At 42.4% G+C, this 22,484-nt stretch overlaps 1 protein-coding gene across 1 annotated transcript in view; it reads left to right on the top strand.

Moving 5' to 3' along the window:
• The window catches only part of pcdh15b (protocadherin-related 15b), a 799,002-nt gene that overhangs the window by 537,709 nt on the left and 238,809 nt on the right, over window positions 1-22,484 (top strand). Inside the window, exon 23 of the mRNA XM_059653150.1 lies at window positions 7,989-8,213. Within this exon, the coding sequence (XP_059509133.1) occupies window positions 7,989-8,213 (225 nt within the window). The remainder of the gene's footprint in view (window positions 1-7,988; window positions 8,214-22,484) is intronic.

Raw genomic sequence — 22,484 nt, 5'->3', positions numbered from 1 at the left:
ACTAAACCTATTATTAAAATTCATCCTGTGCTGTGTTCCCCTCCTTATTTGATATTCCAAGGGACTAGTGCATCAGTGTCAGGGAGCAAATGGTTAGTGCCAAAGCTTTGAATCCAGCAAAACCTCTCAGTACTCAGTGCAATATTCCCTACAGACCGTTGCAACTTGAAGCAACAAATAAAAGCACCTAAACTTGTGGGAGTGAAGCAGAAACCGGGAGAAATCAACCAGCAATTGCAAGACCTTTCTCAATAACAAACAAAGCAAACTCAAAGAACTGCAGAGGCTGGCACTCAGGAGCAAAATCAGAAATTGCTGGAAAAGCTCGGCAGGTTTGGTAGTATCTGTGGAGAGAAAGCAAAGTTAATGTTTTGGATCTAGTCAGCCATCTTCAGAACTGATTGTAGCTAGGAAAAGGTAGGTATTTGTGCCAAAGAGCGGGTTGGTGGGGGTGGGACCGAGGGGAGGAGGAGTATGTAATTGGTGGAGATGGAGCCCACAGAGGGAGAAAAATAGTTGGGCAGACACTCATTCATTTCCGGCTCATTTCCTGACATTCACACACATGCAATGAAGGACAGAGATTTGGACATTGCTGTGTGGAATAGTGAGATTTTGTAATTATGATTAAATAGATTAAGGTGTCTTCTTTTCCTGCTGTTGCAGAGGTTCTGTCTGAATAGTTTCGGTGGACACATACTTTTACTGTGCCTCTTCTGTCTTGACACAGTTTTCTCTCCCTGTCTCACAGTATAGAATCCCCACAGTCTCAAAATAGACCATTTGGCCCATCAAGTCCACACCAACTCTGTGAAGACCATCCCACTAGACCCACCCCCCTACCCTATTCCTAGAACCCTGCATTTCCCATGGCCATTCCACCTAACATGCTAATCTTTAGACTGTGGGAAGAAACTGGAGCACCCAGAGGGGACCCACCAGACACGAGGAGAATGTGCAAACTCTATACCGACAGTCATACAAGACCTGAAATTGAACCCGGGACACGGGCACTGTTAGGCAGCAGTGCTAACCACTGAGCCACCGTACCACCCAAGCAGCCCAAGAGGAATCCCCATGTTTGATGCTGGCATTTTGCACAGACACTTTCAAATGTCAAAAAATCTCATTCTCTATGATTCTAGCAACATAGTAAACTACATTTCTACTAACTCTGCAACAACAATGTGTCAGATGTTTGTGGATATAAGAAAGAGCAACAGAATGAACCCATGGGTGGGAGTTGCTTATAGGTCTCCAAGGAGTTGCTAACTGTAGGACAAAGTATAAATCAGGAAATAATGGATACATGTAGGCATGTTTATGTCATTACAAATGTCATGACTGATTTTAAACTGCATATTCATTAAAGAAATTAGATGGGTATGTTAACATGGAAGACAAATTAGTGTAGTGCATCAGGGAATGTTTCTTATAGCAGTACATTGCAGAACCTGCCAGGGAATAGGTTACTTTATAGCTGATAAAAAATAAGGAAGGATTAATAAGAGATCTCATCATTAAGGATTCTCTGCAGGGTAGTGATCGCAATGAGGTAAAATTTCAATTTCAGTTGAGGGAGAGCAACTCAGTCTCAAACCAGGGTTCTCAGCTGAAATAAGGCCGATTACGGAAGCACAAAGGAACAGTTGTCTCTTTTGGTGGGAGAAATAGACTAAAGGGAAGGTCAGTTGATGGGCAGCAGCAAATATTTAAGCTGATATTTCATTACGCTTATCAAAAATCTGTTTTAGTCTCATTAGAATTTAGAAGAATGAAGGGTGATTGTTCTTGAAACATACATGTTTCTGCGGGGACGTGATTGAATAGATTTGCAAAGATTGTTTACACTAGTGCACGAATCTCTAACTAGGGGACATTGTTACAAAACAAGGGTTATTCATTTAAAGCTGAGACGCAAAGGAATTCCCAGACTGTAAGTGAGTGTATGGAATTCTGCACCCCAGAAAATTGTGGAGTTTAGATTACTAAAAGTGTTTAAAGCGATAGTAGACAGATTTCTGTCATATCAAAAAGTTAAGGACTATGTCAAGCTAGCATGAAAGCTGTGTTAATATCTCGGGGAGATCACCTATAATCTTGTTAAAGAAATAGGTAGGTCTGTGGGGCCAAATGGCCTAATTCTGCTTTTGTTTCTTAAATGCTAATATCGAATTACCTTACCTGGGAGTCCTATGTCTATGCCTTTAAATATTGTTTCTGGGGGAACCATTTGGATATCTGAACAAAATTTCATCTGACCGTTTCTGAGAGAAGGTTTTAACAAGTTGCAAAGGGAGATTGTGCACAAAATCAGTATTAAACATTGAGTGACCACATTATCAACCCATGTGCTATCCTGCACTGAAAGCTATTATTTCTGTACAGACCTGCTGCTAGAATTGTATCAATGCTTACAGATAAAAGATTGAAACATATTACTTCCAGATATGGCCAATATATGCCTTCCTCTTATAGAATCTATTTTCCAGTGATATATTTCTTTATTCAAGAAAGGCTGGTAATACAATTGATTAACGATGGAAAACCCTTTTCCACTTCTGTCAATCAGTGCAAAATCATTTGTGTACATCACGTGAGGCAGCATAAAACAAGGTTCATTTTCTCAAGAAGTGCTAAACATAAGAAAATCAATCTATTGTCGTAATGCAAATTTTCTATTACATGTCTCAGTGAATGAATTAGGGGATTGTTTCTTTATATGTTTTTTAAAGTATCCAATTAATATGAATAGCTGAGTAAGGAAATATTTAGTGTTTCCTGACCTGTGCTCATTCTTAATCTCTTGTAGAATTACAAGTTTCACAAATTCCCGTTGAGTCTTCAGTAAAAAAAATGCATTAATATTTGCACAAAAAAGATTAAAATTTCTTCTGCAAAAAAGATGGAAGTTTTTTCAAACCATCACAATGGGTGGCTCCTACAATGTTCTGAACAACAAAAAAAATCACTTTTGTTCATTTCAAGAAAAAGTAATCGAAAGGGTTGAATTTTTACCAGCACTTCATGATTCTTTTCAGATTTTGTAGCTGTTTTTCATTAAACATTTGTCTCAACGTAGCTTTTGACATGTATTGAACGCTTCCTCACTGTTATAAAATTCCCGTGGCCTTTCCAATCAATAGAATTAAAACAATGTTATTCTGTGGCTTTGTGAAACCTACAATGTGATGCTATTTCTGATAAATCTACGTCAACAAATTATTGAAAGAAAATCTTTCTTGCCTAATAAGCATGGTTAAATCACAGTTCGGATTAAATGTAAAACAAAATTTACAAATTAAAATAATCACATGTATATTTGCAAGAGGGCTTATCTTACTTGGTAAGAGGGCTGTGAATTTAAGCCCTCATCCAGCACCTGCTAAAACCCAAACTGCTACTTGACAATGTAGTACTGAGGGAGTGCTGCCTTGCTATAGGTACTGTCCGTTGGATGAGACATAAAGCCAACAACTTGTCTGAATAGTTTGATATAGCATGTTCAAAAGAAGAGCAGGGAGTTCTCTTTGCATTGTGGCCAACCTTTCTCCCTCAGCTAATACGACTAAAAGAAAAATAGATTCATTTGTTCTTTGTCTTATTTCCTGCCTATGAGACCTCTCTATGTTCGAGTGGTTTGCCTACAAAACAAGCACAATTACACTTCTAAAGCTTTTAATTGGATTTCATGCTTTTCAATGCCCTGAAGATAGATAAGATTCTACATTAAGTTTCCTCAATAAATCGCTAATAGAATAGTCTCTCCGTGGGGATCAGTGAAGTTCTGGATGTAGTCTAATTATTAGTTCTCGGTTTCTTACAGAATTGCGCAGGACAATACTTTAATGCTTATATTAAACATATATACCGTGTATTTAATGTGATGGAGTTTGTTGGTTTAGCAGCAGTTAATGACCTCAAATTTTGGCTATCTATGGAAAGAGCAGATGATGAAAATGCAGGAGCACTTTTTCCAATGGTGTCACCTATGCGACTGCCATGGTTAAGTGGGTGTCGGTGTGAGTACCTTGTACATGTGTCAGTAGCATGCAAATGCTCTAATGCTGAACTGGCATCTTGCCTGCAGTTTTCGGTCTAGTAGATCCTATTCTGCCTATGCCTTTCATGGGCTGTGGGCATCACTGACAAGGCCAGTGTTTATTGCCCCATCCCGAATTGGCCCTTGAACTAAGAGCTTCCTCAGCCAAGAGTTGTTAACAGTTGACAACATTGCAGCAGGTCAGAAGTCCCATGTAGGGCAACCAGGTAAGAGTGGCAGATTTCCCTCTCTAAAGGGACATTAGTGATCCGGATGGGTTTCTACAACAATAGACAATGGTTTTATGATGACATTAGACTTAATTACAGATTTTTATTGGATCCAAATTCCACTATCTGCCATGGCAGAATTCAATCCTATAGCCCTAGAACATTGATTGGGTGTCTGATTAAAATGTGGCGATAATACCATTTGGCCATCGCCTCCCCTTTTGGATTAGAATATCATTTTAACTCACTGCATTTAATAATGAAAGTATATTTTAATGACGAAAATTTAAATGTGTCATAGTTCCCATCAATCCATCTGTGTACACAATTTTAATAAAAGATTATTGCAGCAACCTGGTGATTTAATTTCCCTCAACAATTATTGCCAATTTATCATAAGACTTTATAAATTAATTTGGAAGATGCTCAACAAAAAACAATTGACCCAAAAATAATGTTGATACATTTTAAGCAAAACTGTTCCCCTGTGCAACAAATACCAGCAGAGCCAAAGGAGAATTCTTGCGCAGTGATTGTTGACAGCTAAGAACAATCTTTGATCTAATCAATCATAATATCACAACGCAAAAACAAAGTAACCAAAAACTCACCTGAATAAATTTGGTGGGTCACTGCATTCCTGTTTTACCATACAAAGAGGATCAATGCCTTTATTACCTGCAAACTGCTTTGGGAAACCCTAACGTCATGAGAGGCACGATATAAATGCAAGGCTTTCCTCCTTTCATGACAGCTTTCAGTTTGGGTGAGAAACAACCTTGCATCCTTGCTACGTCTAAGGGGAAGGCAATGACCTAGTGGTATTATCACTGGACTGCTAATCCAGTGACTCAGATTCAATTCTGGGAACCTGGATTTCCAGTAGCTGTTCTCTTGAAAATCTTGATGCTGTTGTCCGCTTGAATTCTGCAATTCACTTGTCTATATTTCTTGTGCCTATTTCTATCTGAATTTAAAAAACAAAAATAGTCAATGCAGCAAAAGTTAAGAATATACAGATATTCATGATTGAGACATTATTGTCATTGTTAAATGCAGTGGGTTAAAATAGTATTCTAATCCAAATAGAGGTATTGTCACCAGATTATTGCTTTTCTGGTCATGTTGGGATGCCTACAGAAGCAGAAAGGAAATACTGCAGAATGCTGACTGAAATACCACTTCCAAGCAGAGATTATGCACCCAATTTTAATCCATCCAAAACTCACCAGCTTGTGGTGTTAAAATTAAGGTCAATATACATAGACTGTGTATCATGCCGATATGTTCTTCATATATTAAGAGTGAGATCATAAAGAGAAAGAGAGTTTTGGCACTCAGTAAATAAGGACACTTACAATATTGCTAAACGTCTTTGACCTAAGCAATCACAAGATCATGATGCATGAAACAAATCATGACACTGACCCAAATAGAGCAATGCTCTTATATTACCTGTGGTCTTCTGAGATTTGCGCTGGAGCACAGATTAGAGATAACGCAGTATGGAGCTGGAGGAACACTGCAGGTCAGGCAGCATCAGAGGAGCAGAAAAGTTGACATTTTGGGTCGGGACCACTCTTCCTCTGATGCTGCCTGACCTGCTGTGTTCCTCCAGCTCCACACTGTGTTGTCTCTGACTCCAGCATCAGCAGTTCTTACTGTCTCCAAGACGCAGATTTGAGTGGTTTCTAATGGAATTAATGAGTAAAGTGAGGAATAAGGCTGAGTAAATTCAAACTTTGAGCTCTAGTCCCAAACCGCTTACTCGAATACCTCTACATAAGGACAATTTCCCAATCCACCTAAATCAAAACAGTTGGAACTACATATAGCATTTTTGCCAGGTGCAGATTCATTGGCATGAAAATTGTAAACCTGCCTCAATCGCAAGAGGCTTCCTTAGATACCTTAAACCCAACTAGCATATTGTACTATAAAGCACTTTTGGCATCATCTTGTACAATTTATCATCAAAACCAAATAATAAGCTTGATGTTAGCAATGTGTTTCATTTCTGTGAGATTCTCCATTGTGAGATTTACACATTATCAGTGTTTATTACAAATCTCATAACCCTGATACTCCGTATGAGATCGGAATTGTAAAATGGCGAAACAACTATGCTTGAAGCGTGTTTTTCTTCCAAATTACAGAATGTAATCAAGCTTGATTAATTTAAATATCAAATATGCTGCTTTACATCATTACTTTTACATAATCTCCTTTAATATATCCCAAATATTAAAATATATGAAAGAGAAATAATGGCTTTTGATGGGTCAGTGGAGCTTTTTAATATACAACAGTACTAATGTGAAATTTACAATCCTACAATCAGAATATTTTATTGACACCGATGCCTTGCGATCTTTATTTAAATTTTGACTACACTCCCAACAATTGTCCTTACATTAAATCTATGTTAAAGAATCTCTGGTCAGAAGAAACTTGCTATTCTAATTGATCAATTCGCCATGTGAAGCTCATTAATAATGGTGTTTCCTTAATAAGTTCAACCTTGTTTCTCGGCAGTTATACATAATATATTGTTGTTCTGTTGGAATTTTGTAGTTATATTTTAACATAAAATCAGATGAGGGTAATTTAGGAGATCACTAACAGAGCAGATTCTCAAATTGTTCCTTTTTATTAACCCTTACTCGACCGAACTTTGACTTCCAAAGGAAGAACTCAGTTCTTTTTTGAAGATGATTTGCCAACTAGAGAATAAAACACTTTTGTAGGCACTCCTATATTGTGATTTCCTCAGTTTTAACAAAGCCTTTACATAGGATGACATTCCATGCTCGACAATCAATTACTGAAGCTTTCAACAATTTTATTAGTTACATTGAAATGTAACTGCTTAAGTTGTGTGAAAGAGGCAGTAACTCAGGCACACCATGAAAGAGTAAGTTTGTGTCCCTTGTCAATTACATCGCAGTCAGAACTTCAAATGTCGAAAGGGGTTTATAATGGGACAATGTGAATAATTTATATCAATGCAAAGGAGAATTTGATCAATCAGCTCTCACCAAAGTTGAAAGGATCATCCAACATTTCAGAATTTTCTTTATTCATTAGCAGGATGTAAACATCACTGGCTAGGCAGCATTTATTGCCCATCCCTAATTGTTTGGGGTTCAGAGTCAACCTCATTGCTGTGGGCCTGGAGTCACCTGCAGGCTCAAGGATATTATTGAACCAAATGTTTTTTTTCCCCAACAGTTGACAATGGATTCATGGTCATCATGAGATTCTTAATTCCAGATTTTTTATTGAATTCAAATTCAACCATCTGCCAAGGCAGGATTTGAACTCAAGTTCCTAAAATGTTCTCTGGGTCTCTGGATTAACAGTTCAGCAATAATGCCACTAGGCCTTCTCCTCCCTCACAATTTTGCTTAACCGCAATTTTGATGATAATTGTTAAAACTATTGAAATTGGTTCTTAATTGTTTCTCAACAAACATTAAAAATTGTTTCAATTTATGCAACTAATTACCTCATTAATATTTGTCTTCTATGGTCCTGGTTTCTTATATTTTATACATTAGCAGGTCTTCTTATCTGAACTCTGACTTTGGTTCTTCACGTAGATAAATACAGTGATTATGTACATCAAGCTACTTTTCTTCTTTAAGATCTCAGTAATTAAGTGAACCGAATTGACCAACATGTGGATTACATTTATTCATTTTGTTTTGTTTCAGGCATCAGATGCTGATCTTGGTCCAAATACAACTTATCGTATAAGAACAGATGAGGCCAGAAAATTGTTTTCTCTCAATCAGGGGACAGGAGAATTGTCAATTTTAGAGACTGTGGATTATGAATCTCTGTCTACTGCAGATGCAAGCTATACTTTCGTCGTCGAGGCACTGGACAATGGGGGAAGCATGCCTCCAGGTTTAGCGACTGTGATTGTTCAAATAAAAGTAAGTGATGTACTTTGGTCTTACTCAGATATAACTGTTGGAAAATAGAATAGTTAACAGTTCATGGATCGAAAGAGTAAATGATCGTCATTGCCTATAAAATAGAAAGCAGTACATTTATATCCAGTTTATGCATAAATTTGCTATAATGTTGCTTTTGAGTGTAACTGGAATTCGGTGACACATGGAGACTCAAGGGGCAAGTGTTAAGAAATAATTTAATTTAAGGGCTAATTTTAACCTGAAGTCTAGGCTGCTCTTTACTTCAGCAATTAGTTGCTCTTTTGTGTGCAGTTTAATTGCAGCCTTAAATCGGGTATTCAACTGAAGCAAGTTAATTACACAACCAGTTTAATCCAGTTTGAATTCGGGGCCATAAAAACAAGGCCCTTTCAGTGCTGTTTTGTCTGAACTGGAGTGAAATAAGGAGTTAGGTGAAAGAGTGAGGAAGTGTTTGGTCTTTCCTTTTCTCTCATTGATGTGTACGTATGCTCTTTAATATTTAGGATTGGTTTTAGGGAATTTGGGGCATAAGGGGAAAGCGATGAGAAGGGAATAGAATTGAGACCAAGTCTCAAGGTCTGTGTACTTGGCTGGGAGCCTGGCGAGAGAGAGAGAGAGAGGAGCCTGCAAGGAAGGAGCCTCAAGCATAAGAAATGATGGGGAGAAAAGAGTAACATCACACGCAAAGTCATTACTTCATTGGTAATCGACTGCTAATTTGTTTATCTAGGATACTTTCAGGTTTAAGGTAAATTGGAGAAACATTTTATAGATTAAGAACTCAGGACTAGTACGAAATTTTAACATGTGAATTAAGACATTTAGGGATCCAGGATCAGATGATGTGCTGTATCTGCATGATGTAGAATCTGGTGAACCTTGTATGTGGTTCATACTCACTACAACTGTGTTAAGTGTTGGTTGCTTGAGGACTTCTGGCACAGAGTTGGTGATCTGGAGTCTGAGTTTCATGAGGGCGGGAGAGAGTTATCTGGATGCTGTGTTCCAATGGGCACTCACATTCTGTATGTTAAGTACTTCAGTTTTGGCCAGTGGTCAGGTATAAGAGGTTGTGACTACAAATAAGGAATCCTTAATTTAGTATTGAAGGAGCCTCCGCTCCTGATATCGCTTCCTGTGTGAGTCAGGAAAGGACTGTAGGGAGGATGGGCAATGTGATCACTGCACCATGTTACAGGAGGCCATTCAAGCAGGAGAAGCACAAAGGAAAGTGGAACAGAATTTTATAATTAGAGACATAGCATACATTATAAGCAGGTTTGAGTGTCCTGCATGGAGTATTGCCTGCTTGGTGCCAGGGTCAGGGACATCTCAAGTTGACCTGAAAGGATGTTGTAGTGGGATGGGGAAGATCCAGGTGTTGTGATCCATGTTGGGGGAATATCTGGTATGAGCAACAAAATTGAAGGACCAACCTGACTGGTTATAATCTCTGGATCATTACCCGAGCCACATGCAAATTGGCATAGAAATATGAAAACTAGGGCAGTAAATGTGTGACTAAAGGAGTGGTGCGGGAAAGAGAGGATCCAATTTGTGGTCTCTGGCATTAGTGTTGGGACAGGAAGGAACTGTACCTGCTGGGATGGACTCCATCTGAACTGATGGGAGAGCAGGATTATAGTGGAATGGCTACTTGGTTGGTCATGTGGACTTTAAACTAGTTAGATAGGGCTCAGGAGAGGTTACAGTTTCCAGAAAAAGTAATAGGACAGGGTATGTAAAGGGTGAGGATTCTAACTTCAAGCACACCAGATGAGGGGGCGACACTGAAAGGACAGGGTGGGGAAGAGGATGCAGGACCAAGAGTATGATATTTAAATGCATTCTATATACAAAACAATGTAAAAGAGCTTGTAGCGCAGATTGAAACTGGCAGGCATGATGTTAAGGCTACCACAGAGATGTGACTGCAAGGGCATCAGGGCTGGGAACTAAATATCCAGGAGTACACGCTTATCAAAAGGATGGGCACAGAGGGCGGGGTTGCCTGTCTTTAAGAAGTGAAATCAAATCCATAGTAAGAAGCAATGTGGGCTGGAAAGCATAGAGTCTGTTTGGGTAGAGTTGAAGAACCACTAAAGGAAAAAGTCCCTGAAGAGAGTTATATATAGTTTTTCTTGTGATAGTCAGGATTTGGAGTAGAAAATAATTTTTTACTAAAAAACCATGCAAGAAAGGCACTATTACAATAATCATGGAGGATTGCAATATGCAGGACGACTGGAAAAATCAGGCTGGTAACAGATCGCCCAAGAAAAGCAATTTGAGGAATGAGTATGAAGAGAGTTGGGGCAGAAGTGAGTGTAGTGGCCGTCATGAAGGAGAAAGCACTGGGGAACCTGAGAAGTCTGAAGGTGGATAAATGACCTGGTCTAGGGAATTGAAGGAGATAACTGTGAAGATTGTAGAGGTGTTAGTAGTGATTTTTCATGAATCATTGGAAATAGGGTCCCAGAGCAATGGGAAATGGCAAATGTAACACCCCTGTTCAAAAAGGGAGGGAGGCAGAAGACAGGAAATTTTAGGTCAGTTATCTTGACCTCAATCATTGGTAAGATTTTACAGCCTGTTGTTAAGGATGAGTTTGCAAAGTACTTGGAAGTGCATAAAGAATAGAACTGAGTCAGTGCAGCTTCATCAAGGGAAGGTCATGCCAGTTAAACCTGTTGGAATTATTTAAGGAGGTAATGAACAATTTGGTCAAAAGGAAGTTAGTGGACATGATCTACTTGGATTTCCAGAAAGATTTTGATAAGCTGCAAAGGAAACTGCTAAACAAGATAAAAACCCTTGGGGTTAGGGCTAAGGCGCTGGCGAAGGTAGATGATTGGCTGACTGGCAGAAGGCAAAGTAGGAATATAGGGGTATTTTTCAGGATGACAGCCAATGACGAGTAGAGTTCCACCAGGGTCAGAATTGAGACCAGAACTATTCATGTCATACATTAACAACTGGATGAAAGGCACTGTTGCTAAGTTTGTTAATGATACAAAGATAGGTGGACGGACAGAAATTGAATCTGGGAGGCTGCAGAATGATTTGGACAGGCCAGGGGAATGGACAAAGAAGTGGCAGATAAATACAAAATAAGAAAATGCATCATAACGCCCCTGTGGAGGAAGAATAGAGGCAAGAGCTATTTTATAAATGGTGAAATGCTTTGAAAATCTGAAGCACAAAGGGACTTGTGAACCCTAGTTCAGGATCCTCTTCAGGTTAACATGCATGTTTAGTTGGAAGTTAGGAAAGCAAATGCAATGTTAATGTTCATTTTGAGAGGGTTTGAATGCAAGAGCAGGGATGTACTGCTGAGGCTGTATAACCTTCTGGTCAGACAACATTTAGCACGTTGAAAGCAGTTAGAGGTCCAGAGGAGATTCATAAGAATGATCCCAGGACTGAAGGACTTATTATATAAGGAAGGATTAAAAACTCTGAATCTGTATTCAATGGAGTTTAGAAGGATAAGGGGGATCTAGATGAAATTTACAAATACTGAGTGGTCTGGATAATGTGGATGAGAAATGTTTCCTCCAGTAGGTGAAACTGGAACCTGAGGGCATAGCCTCAGTAAAGGGTAAAGTGTCTGTCGAATTCATTGTTGCAGAGGACTGTAGAGGACAAGTCATTGAGTATATTTAAGATAGAGATCTTTGATTGGTGAGGGAATCAAAAGTTACTGGGAGAAGGCAGGAGAATGAGATTAAGAAATATGATAACTATGATCAAATAGTGGATCAGATTTGATGGGCGGAATGACCTACTTCAGCTCCTGTACCTTGTAGTGTATGCTCAACTGTGTTTTGTTATTCTGCTTATCTAAAAGAAATCACACGTTCCTTATCTTCAATATTTATTCAATTTCCCTTTAACTTACTATTTGAGTCCATCAACTCCCAATTTATTCAACGCTCCATTAAAATTTCCGTATGAAGAAATGTCAAGAAAGACCAGCAAGACACAGTGTTATGAGATTAGATTCCCTACAGTGTGGAAACAGGCCCTTTGGCCCAACAAGTCCACACCACCCCTTGAAGCACCCCACCCAGACCCATCTGGAAACCGGAGCACCCAGAGGAAACCCACGCAGACACGGGGAGAACGTGCAAACTCCACACAGACAGTTGCCGGAGTCTGGAATCGAACCCATGTCCCTGTCGCTGTGAGGCTGCAGTGCTAACCACTGAGCCACTGGGCTGCCCCAAGTGGTTATAGCCTAAAAATATTAGGCAGAACGTCATACTTCTTAGGAAATAATCAAACATTGTATAAAGTCTCTCTATTCTTAATGTAACTGTGACCTAGCAGTAACATTATTGGTCCTAAGTCAGAGTTTTCGGTTCAAAAATCACTCCAGACATAGAATCCTTATAGTGTAGAAAAAGGCTATTTGGCCCATTGAGTTTGCACTGACCCGCCAAAGGGCATCCCAACCTATTCCTACAATCCATGTAGCCTGCGCATCCCTGGCCACCGAGGAATTTTGAATTGAATTAAATCACTTATTATTACATGTATTCAATATAAAGATGCATCGAAAAATGAGTACCTTCACCATACCTATATGGTGCATTCACATTAAATCAGAGTAAGATAAGAAACAAAAGAGAACTCAAGAATCCAACTTTCCTTTCCACTGCTGCAGCCCTGCTCTGGGCTTTCCAGTCTTCCCATGCCACTGCCAGCATCTCACTTTGGACTGCCTCACTGGCCCTCGCTTACGCCGCCATTGCTGCAAGACACAACCCATGTGTTCAGGTCCTGCTACATAGTTCCCAGTGACAAGCCAATCTACCTAACTTGCACATCTTTGGACTGTGGGATGAAACTGGAGCAGAGGAAACCAACATAGACATAGGGAGAACATTCAAACTCCACACCGGCTACACCTGAAGGCTGGAATTGAACCCAGGTCCTCCTGTAAAGCAGCAGTGCTAGCTAACTACTGTGCTTCCTGAGTGCAAAATCAAAACTGACACTGGAGAGTAATTTATAAGAACAGAGCCACAAGGCCTGGGAAATCTATTCCAACATTCAATCATATCACAGCTTAAAATTCTACATCAGGAACAATTTCCCTGCAATATTCTCATATCACTTGATTTGCTTAGTGTCAAAAAAATCTATTTATCATGATTTTGGATATATTCAGCAACTGAAATTGTGCGGCTCTCTGGAGTTGAGAAATCAAACAATCACAAGAGAGTAAAGCAATTTCTCTATATTTCAGTTGGAAATGTTTCTTATTCTGCGACAATGACTCCTGTTTGTAGACTCGACAGCATACAACCTCTCAATAACTGTTGTGTAAAGCCCTTGACGAGTCATTTAAATGTCAATGAGATCATATTGAATGTTTCTCATTCCAGAGAATGCAAACCCTGTCTGCTAAATCTGAATCTTTGAGAGGGCCCTTTCATCCCAAGAATCAATTTAGTGAACAGTCATTGAACCTCCATGGATAAAGGTGGTGAGATAATGATTCCTGTCTTCTCACCACTTGGCACACTACAACAAAACTTATTTTTGAGAAGGAATGTTTTTAATGCTTACAGTAAAGAATAGACATCAACAGGTGGTCTTAAGTTAATGTTTCATCACATCTAAAATATACGCAATAGCCACTCTCCAAATAGGCAGACACCTACTCCCACAAGAAAAGATGGCCTCTAGAGATGTAATGCTCACTTAAATTTGTCAACAGTGTAACAAGAAAAAAGTCAATTGTTTAACTCATCTTTCAGACTGAGATTGAACAATATTGTAGACCTCAAACATTCTCTTTTGGCTCTTAAACACAAAGGGCATTTGAAACTTTCTGATTTGTTTTGGGTGTAATTGTTGAAGATGATTTTCTTCCAGTTAAAAGAAGTTAGCCCTGTCACACTGCCTGTGATGACTGTCTTCTTGAGGCAATTTGCTTTCCTTATTTGGCAACTCCCCCCATGGTGTGGATGCCAGATTGCCTTTTGGGGTTCCATTGTGGATTAAGCAGGTGATAACTCCTTTTCCAGTCAGTTTTAGTTACGTGATGACAGTATCAATGTATTCCATTGTCCCCTTGACACAAATCATTGAGCAACAAAGATAACAAGGTGTACAGCTGGATGAATACAGCACATCAAGCAGGATCAGAGGAAGAAGGGTCTCAGCCTGAAATGTCAGCATTCCTGCTCATCTGATGCTACCTGGCCTGCTGTGTTCATCGAACTCTCCACCTTGTGATCATTGAAAAACATAATTGGCAAGGGTGATTGAAATTCTATCACACTCCACTGTGATCACCTTCACTGGATGATTGTAATTTAAATCCCATCTTCAAAAAGCCAATAATTTTAACAGCCATTGTCTTTTAAATCTAATCCATTGAAATGGTGAATGTGGTCACTTAGCACCTGGGAAAATTATTTGCATCTTTAAGTAATGTCCCAGACAGTCAAGCTTGGACATTAAGCAGTTTTTCAGCCGCCTCTGCCTCCACACTTACTTCTCTAACCGGGAGCCTAACCCTCCCTCTACTGAGCCCTTCGCCCGCCTCCAACACAAGTCCTCCTCCTGGTCACCACCCCCAGACCTCCTACCCTCCCTCAACCTCTTCATCTCCAACTGCTGTCAAGACATCAACCGCCTCAACCTCCCCACCCCTCTCACCCACTCCAACCTCTCCCCCGCAGAACGTGCAGCCCTTCGCTCCGTCTGCTGCAATCCCAATCTCACCATAAAACCCGACAAGGGAGGCACAGTTGTAGTATGGCGCACTGACCTCTACATCGCCGAGGCCAGGTACCAACTCTCTGGCACCTCCTCCTACTGCCCCCTGGATCATGACCCCACCCCGAGCATCCCAAACCATTCACAACCTCATCACTTCAGGTGTCCTCCCAACTACAGCCTGCAACCTCATTGTTCCCCAAACCCGCACTACCCGCTTCCATCTCCTTCCCAAAACCCACAAACCTGACTGCTCTGGTCAACCCGTTGGCTCCGCCTGCTCCTGCCCCACCGAACACATCTCCACCTATCTGGACTCCATTTTCTCCCCCTTAATCCAGGAACTCCCTACCTACGTCCGTGACACCATCCACACCCTCCACCTCCTCCAGAACTTCCAATTCCCCAATCCCCAATGCCTCATTTTCACCATGGATGTCCAGTCCCTATACACCTGCATTCCCCATGCAGATGGCCGAAAGGCCCTCCACTGCTTCCTGTCGCGCAGGCCTGGCCAGTCCCCCTCCACTGACACCCTCATTCGCCTAGCCGAACTCGTCCTCACCCTCAACAACTTCTCTTTCGATACCCCCCACTTCCTAAAGACAAAGGGGGTGGCCATGGGTACCCGAATGAGCCCAAACTATGCCTGCCTCTTTGTAGGTCATGTGGAACCGCCCTCTTCTGCACGTACACCGGCCCTAAGTCCCACTCTTCCTCTGTTACATTGATGACTGTATCAGCACCACCTCATGCTCCCAAGAGGAACTCGAACAGTTCATCCACTTCACCAACACCTTCCACCCCAATCTCAAGTTCACCTGGACCATCTCCAACACATCCCTCACCTTCCTGGACCTTTCTGTCTCCATCACAGGCAACCATCTAGAAAGTGATATCCACTCCCACAGCTATCTGGAACACACCTCCTCCCACCCAACTTCCTGCACAAATTTCACCCCTATTCCCAATTCCTTCGCCTCCGCTGCATCTGCTCCCAGGATGTGGCATTCCACTCCCGTACGTCCCAAATGTCCTCGTTCTTCAAGAACCGCAACATCCCCCCTGCAGTGGTTGAGAACGCCCTCAACCATGTCTCCTGCATTTCCTGCAACTCATCCCTCACATCCCGTCCCCGCAATGCCCACCAAAAGAGAATCCCCCTCATCCTCACATACTACCCCACCAACCTCCGGATACAACGCATCATCCTCCGACACTTCCGCCACTTACAATCTGACTCCACCATCAAAAACACTTTTCCATCCCTACCCTTGTCTGCCTTCCACAGAGACCACTGTCTCCGGGAATGCCTTGTCTGCTCCACACTCCTCTCCAACACCACCACACCCGGCACTTTCCCCTGCAACCACAGGAAGTGCTACACTTGCCCCCACACCTCATCCCTCACCCACATCCCAGGCCCCAAGAAGACTTTCCACATCAAGCTGATGTTCACCTGCACATCTGCCAATGTGGTACACTGCATCTGCTGTACCCTCTACATCGGGGAAACCAAGCAGAGGCTTGGGGACCGCTTTTCAGAACACCTACACTCGGTTCACAACAAACAAAAACACCTCGAAGTCGCGAACCATTTCAACTCCCCCTCACATTCCTCAGATGACATGTCTATCCTGGGCCTCCTGCATTGCCACAACCATGCCACCTGAAGATTGCAGGAACAGCAACTCATATTCCGCTTGGGAACCTTGCAGCCCAATGTTATCAATGTGGATTTCACAAGCTTCAAAATTCTCCCCTACCCCCACTGCATCCTAAAACCAGCCTAGCTCATCCCCACCTCCCTAACCTGTTCTTCCTCTCACCTATTCCCTCCTCCCACCTCAAGCCGCACCTCCATTTCCTACCTACTAACCTCATCCTGCCCCCTTGACCTGTCCGTCCTCCCCAGACTGACCTATCCCCTCCCTGCCTTCCCACCTACACTCACCTCGACAGGCTCCATCTCCACCCCTTTAACTTGTCTGTCTCCTCTCCACCTATCTTCTCCGCTATCCATCTTCAATCGGCCTCCCGCTCTCTCCCTATTTATTTCAGAACCCTCTCCCCCCATCCCCCTTTTCTGATGAAGGGCCTAGGCCTGAAACGTCAGCTTTTGTGCTCCTGAGATGCTGCTTGGCCTGCTGTGTTCATCCAGCTCCACACCTTGTTATCTCGGATTCTCCAGCATCTGCAGTTCCCATTATCTCTCCCAAACATATCAGCCTGAATTCTACCAGACATTGGCTGAGATAACAAGGTGTAGAGCTGGATGAACACAGCAGACCAAGCAGCATCAGGAGAGCAGGAAAGTTGATGATTCACGCCTAGACCCCTCGTCAGAAAAAAAAACAAAGAACTGTGAATGCTACAAATCGAAAACCACCATTGTGGGAGAAACTCTGCAGGTCTGGCAGCATCTGTGGAGAGGAAACAGTTCACAGTCCTGATCCAATGCCCCTTTTTCTCAGAACTGCTAATTCTGCTTTCTGTCCACAGATGCTGCAGAATTTTTCCAACTGTTTTTGTTGTTGCTGCTTATAGATATTAATCCTCCCCTCCTACATAACCTTTTTCTGTTCGATGCTCTATCATTTTACCCCTTACATATTGAGTTGCCCCTTCACTATTGTAATCTTCCCTGTACCCTGGCATTCTGCCTCCAACCCCCACAATTAAGTTTCCAGCTTTCCTTCCACAGCAGTGTCCACTGAAAACCCCTTTGACTTCTACAAACAGATCTCTAGGACTGGCCATGGCTCACTCCCTTGAGTGACAGCTCCAAACAATGAGTGCCAGAATTTTGACTGATGTCTGTACAGTTCCCCAGCTGTGCTCCAGTGACATCCTTGGACTGGTTCCACTGAATCCTCAGGGAAGACTATGGCCCACTCTGCAGTCAATGGAGACCATATTGATCTCGTGACACTGGCCGCTCTGAGTAGTGAACTGACTGTGCCTGACCACCTGGACTATTGTCAGGCTAGCACTCCCTACTTGAAGGACTAAAGACTACTTCCATTAGAATTAGAGATAAGGCTGTTTGTTTGAAGCACATGCAGTGACTTTGGCCTACATTGCAGGTGTAACATTGACATAACATGGTGCGGTACAGCAATATGTCCATCCCTTTTGACTTCTAACAAAGGCAACTAGGGTGTGCTGAGGGGTCAAACTGCATGAGCATCAAAGTAGGAACAAAGTGAGTCAGCGTTGAGTGAGTGGGCAAGCAACGCTGACATGCAACCTGGTGCAGTTCAGGAGATACATGCTGGTCCCTGTATGCAAACTGCCCTTGCAACAACACTGACCATGAGGTGTGCCCTGAAATGTTGGTGCCTGATTACAAAGATGGCAGTCTGCAGGAGCATGCAGTGATCTGGAGTTGCCAGTAATTGCCTCTGACCTTCATGTTTTGAATTTTTGGCATCTATATTCCAATCAGGAGGTGGCAGAATGAAAAACTGCAGATTAATGAGGTGAGGTTAGGTAATAATGATGGTAGGCAACCAGAAGGTATTGTTGATGATAGCATACAGAGCACAGATGTTCTGCAAATCGGCCACCAATGTAGAGGAGGCCCCATTGGGAGGAACGTATATGGTAGGCCAGGTTGGAGGATATACAGATGAACCCCTGTTGGATAAGGAAATCGATCCCTTTCTCCCAATTCCTCCACCTCTGCAGCATCTGCTCGGAAGATGGAGGGTTCTACTCCAGGACATCCCAGATGTCCTCCTACTTCAAAGACCGCAACTTCCCTCCAACTTCCGTTCCTCCCCACCGCCTTGATCCAAATTGCATTGAACCGCTTCTCTTGCAATTCCCACAGTTATGTCCTCAGACTCCTTCCCCCCAACAAAAATAAGGACAGTATTCCCCTGGTCCTCACATACCACCACACTAACCTCCACATCCAGGATAACACTCTCTGCTGCTTCCAGTAACTATAATCCAATCCCACAACCAAAGAGATATTTCCTTCCCCGTCCCTATCTGCCTTTCATAGGGATAGCTCTCTCCACTACTCCCCCATCTGCTGCACACTCCCCACTTACCCCACCACACATGCCACCTTTCCCTGCAACTGTTTGAGATGTCCCACGTGCCCCTACACCTCCCCTCTCTCCTCCATTCGTGGCCCAAAGCAAACTTTCCATATCCAACAGGGGTTCGCCAATACATCTTCCAACCTGGTCTACTGTACCCGTTGCTCCCAATGTGACCTCCTGTACATCGGTAAGACCAAACGTAGACTTGGTGACAGATTTGCAGAGCGCCTGCACTCTGTACACTAAAATCAACAACATCCAGTCACCAACCATTTTAACTCCCCCTCCCTGGGTGATATGTCCATCCTGGCCCTCCTCCAGTGCCACAATGTGCCACATGCAGTATTCTGCCTCGGGAGCTTATAACGCATGGCCTGGACATAGAATTCATCAGATTTAAAATCTCCCCACCCCGAATTCAACCCATGTCCAACCCTCCCTATCATCCCTGCCTCCTTGACCTGACATAACCTGCCCATCTTCCATCTATCCATCCCACCCTTCCCACTGACCAAACCCCGCTATCCCTACCTGCATCCACCTATTGCCATCCTACCTACCTTCCCCCAGCCCAACCCCTCCTCCCTCCCCAGTCCTGATGAAGGGTCCAGACCTGAAACATTGACTTTACTGTTCCTCTAATGCTGCCTGACCTGCTGTGTTCTTCCAGCTCCATGCTGTATCAACTCTGACTCCAACATCTGCACTTCTTGCTGTCTCTGAATCTGTCAATCATCAGTAAATTGATAGAAGATGTCATCAACAGTGCATTCAAGCAGCAACTGCTCAGCAATAACCTGCTGAGTGAAGCCCAGTTTCTGACAAGGCCACCCAGCTCCTGACCTCATTACAGCCTTGGTTCAAACCTGGGTAAAAGAGCTGAATTCCAGAGGTGAGGTGAGAGTGACAGCCTTTGATATCAAGGCTGCATTTGACCAAGTATGGCTTCAAGGAGCCCTAGCAAAACTGCAATCAATGAGTATCGGAGGGGAGGGGGGCCAAACTCTCCAGCTGTTAGAATCCAAGCTGACACATAGGAAAACAGCCATGGTCGTTGGTCATTCATCTCAGCTCCAGGACATCTCTGCAGGAGTTCCTCAGGGTAGTGTCCGAAGCCCAACCATCTCCAGCTGCTTCATCAATCATCTTCCCTCCATTATAAGGGTCAGAATTGGGCATGTTCACTGATTGTTCGATGTTCAGCACCATTCGTGACTCCTCAGATACTGAAGCAGCCCACGTCCAAATGCAACAAAATCGACAATATCTAAACTTGGGCAGACAAATAGCAAGTAACATTCATGCCACACAAATGCCAGGTTATGACAATCACCAGTAAGACAATCTAACCACCAGCCCTTGGCATTTAATGGTGTTACCATCACTGAATTCCCCTACTGTCCACATCCTTGGGTTAATATTGACTGACTAGAAACTTAACTGGACTCACCACGTAAACACAGAGGCTACAAGAGCAGGTCAGAAGCTAGGAATACTGTCGCAACTGACTCCCCAAAGCCTCTCTGCCATCTACAAGGTACAAGCCAGGAGTGTGATGGAATAGTCCCCACTTGCCTGGATGAGTGCAGCCCCAACAACACTCAAGAAGCTTGACACCATCCAGGACAAAGCAGCTCCCGACTGATTAGCACCACATCCACAAACATCCACTCCTTCCACCACTGATGCTCAGTGGCAGCAGTGTTTACAATCTGCAAGATGCACTGCTGAAATTGACCAAAGGTCCTCAGACAGCACCTTCCAAACCTACAAGCACTTCCATCTAGAAGGACAAGGGCAGCAGATACGTGAACATACCACCACCACCTTCAAGTTCCCCTCCAAGCTACTCACCATCCTGACTTGGAAATAAATTGCCGTTCCTTCACTGTCGCTGGATCAAAGTCCTGGAATTCCCTCCCTAACGGCTCTGTGGGTCAACCTACTGCTGGTGGATTGCAATGGCAACTGGGGACAGGCAATAAATGCTGGCCAGCCAGTGATGTGCAAGACCCACAAATAAATACAATGCTCCACAGCAACATATGAAGAAGAACCAACAAAGGGATAATGTCAAAGAAGATTCCAAAGATCTATCTGAAATAACTCTACTGAGGCCAGTATACTGTCTCCAAGTCACCCTTTATACATGAACTTTAGTACTGACTTGATTTTAGTACTGCCTCTTCAGAGTCAGCTATCAGAGTGCCAGTACCTCTGACACTCCCCTTTCTTATCTGTCAGCCAGGACTCCCTAATTGTACCAAATTAACAGCCCCAAACAGGGAACTCGTTCTATGAGGTCCAACAAGCTGACCTTGTTAAACTCACTACACCGCCCATGGCAGGTCAGCAAAGTCCGACAGGTAACCACAACATTTCAGATTACAGACTGCAGTCAGACAGTACATGTGGTCAGTTTGTTCCCACATAGGCACCATTGGAAAAACTGGAGTTTCTACTTTATTCAAATGATATACCTGAAAAATAATGGACAAAATGCACGTATGCCAAAATTAGCACTGCTGCAAGTTTAAATGTCACCACTTATGTATCTTACATGTGTTGTATTCAGCAAGCCAACACAATATGGTTCCGTCCTCATAAGAAAAGATAACCACTCATGACAGCACCATATTAGCACTATCCATCTTAGAATACACATTGGCATTTTAGATTGGACACCTGAAACCTTTTTCCATTGTTGAAACAGATTAACTTTTCATTATTGGTCTACTGGCATGTACAGATCTATATATTATTATGATCCTTGTGGGGGAATACCTGCCAGCTATCAGAGTCAGAGTTCTGTAGATGATAGAGTGAACGATGAAGCAGAAAAAGGATCTGAATGACAGATGTCAGGCTGATAATTTAAAACAAGAACATGGCTGAATATAGAAAATTCAAGGAGGGAAAATCTTGAGTTAAACAAAAAAAGAAGTATGAGAAGATGCTGACAGCTAGCAATAAAAAGCAATTCAAAAGTCTCCTCAAGGCATGTTAAAAGCACAAAGGTAGTAAAAGGAGGGGGAGGATGAGATTACAGATCAGCAAGGTGACAGAGAGATAAGGTTTTAATTTTACCAAGGAAGAGAATGCTGCAGAGCTTATATAGTGAAAGATAAAACAGTGGAGATCCTGGATGAGCTCGTAATTAAGTTTGAAAAGCTGACTGAACTTAGTTTATAAATGACCAAGACCAGATGAAATACATGCAAGGATACTGGGGGAAGTAAAGGTAGAAATCACACAAGTATTGGCAATAACCTTCAAACCCTTTGTCAAAGCTAAAAGGAGCCACAGGACTGAAGAACTGTAAATATTGCACCCTTAATTTTTCTTCTTTTCTTTAAAAAAAAAGCATGTAGGTATCATCCCAGCAACTACTAATCATCCTGTTTAAACACAGTGATAGACAAACGTTTGAACACTAATCTGAGCCAAATTCCTAACCACTTGGACATGTGTGGACTAA

This window comes from Stegostoma tigrinum, chromosome 20 (genome assembly GCF_030684315.1).
Source record: "Stegostoma tigrinum isolate sSteTig4 chromosome 20, sSteTig4.hap1, whole genome shotgun sequence".
NCBI classification, from domain to species: Eukaryota; Metazoa; Chordata; class Chondrichthyes; order Orectolobiformes; family Stegostomatidae; genus Stegostoma; species Stegostoma tigrinum.
This window is presented reverse-complemented; position numbering and strand designations above follow the sequence as displayed.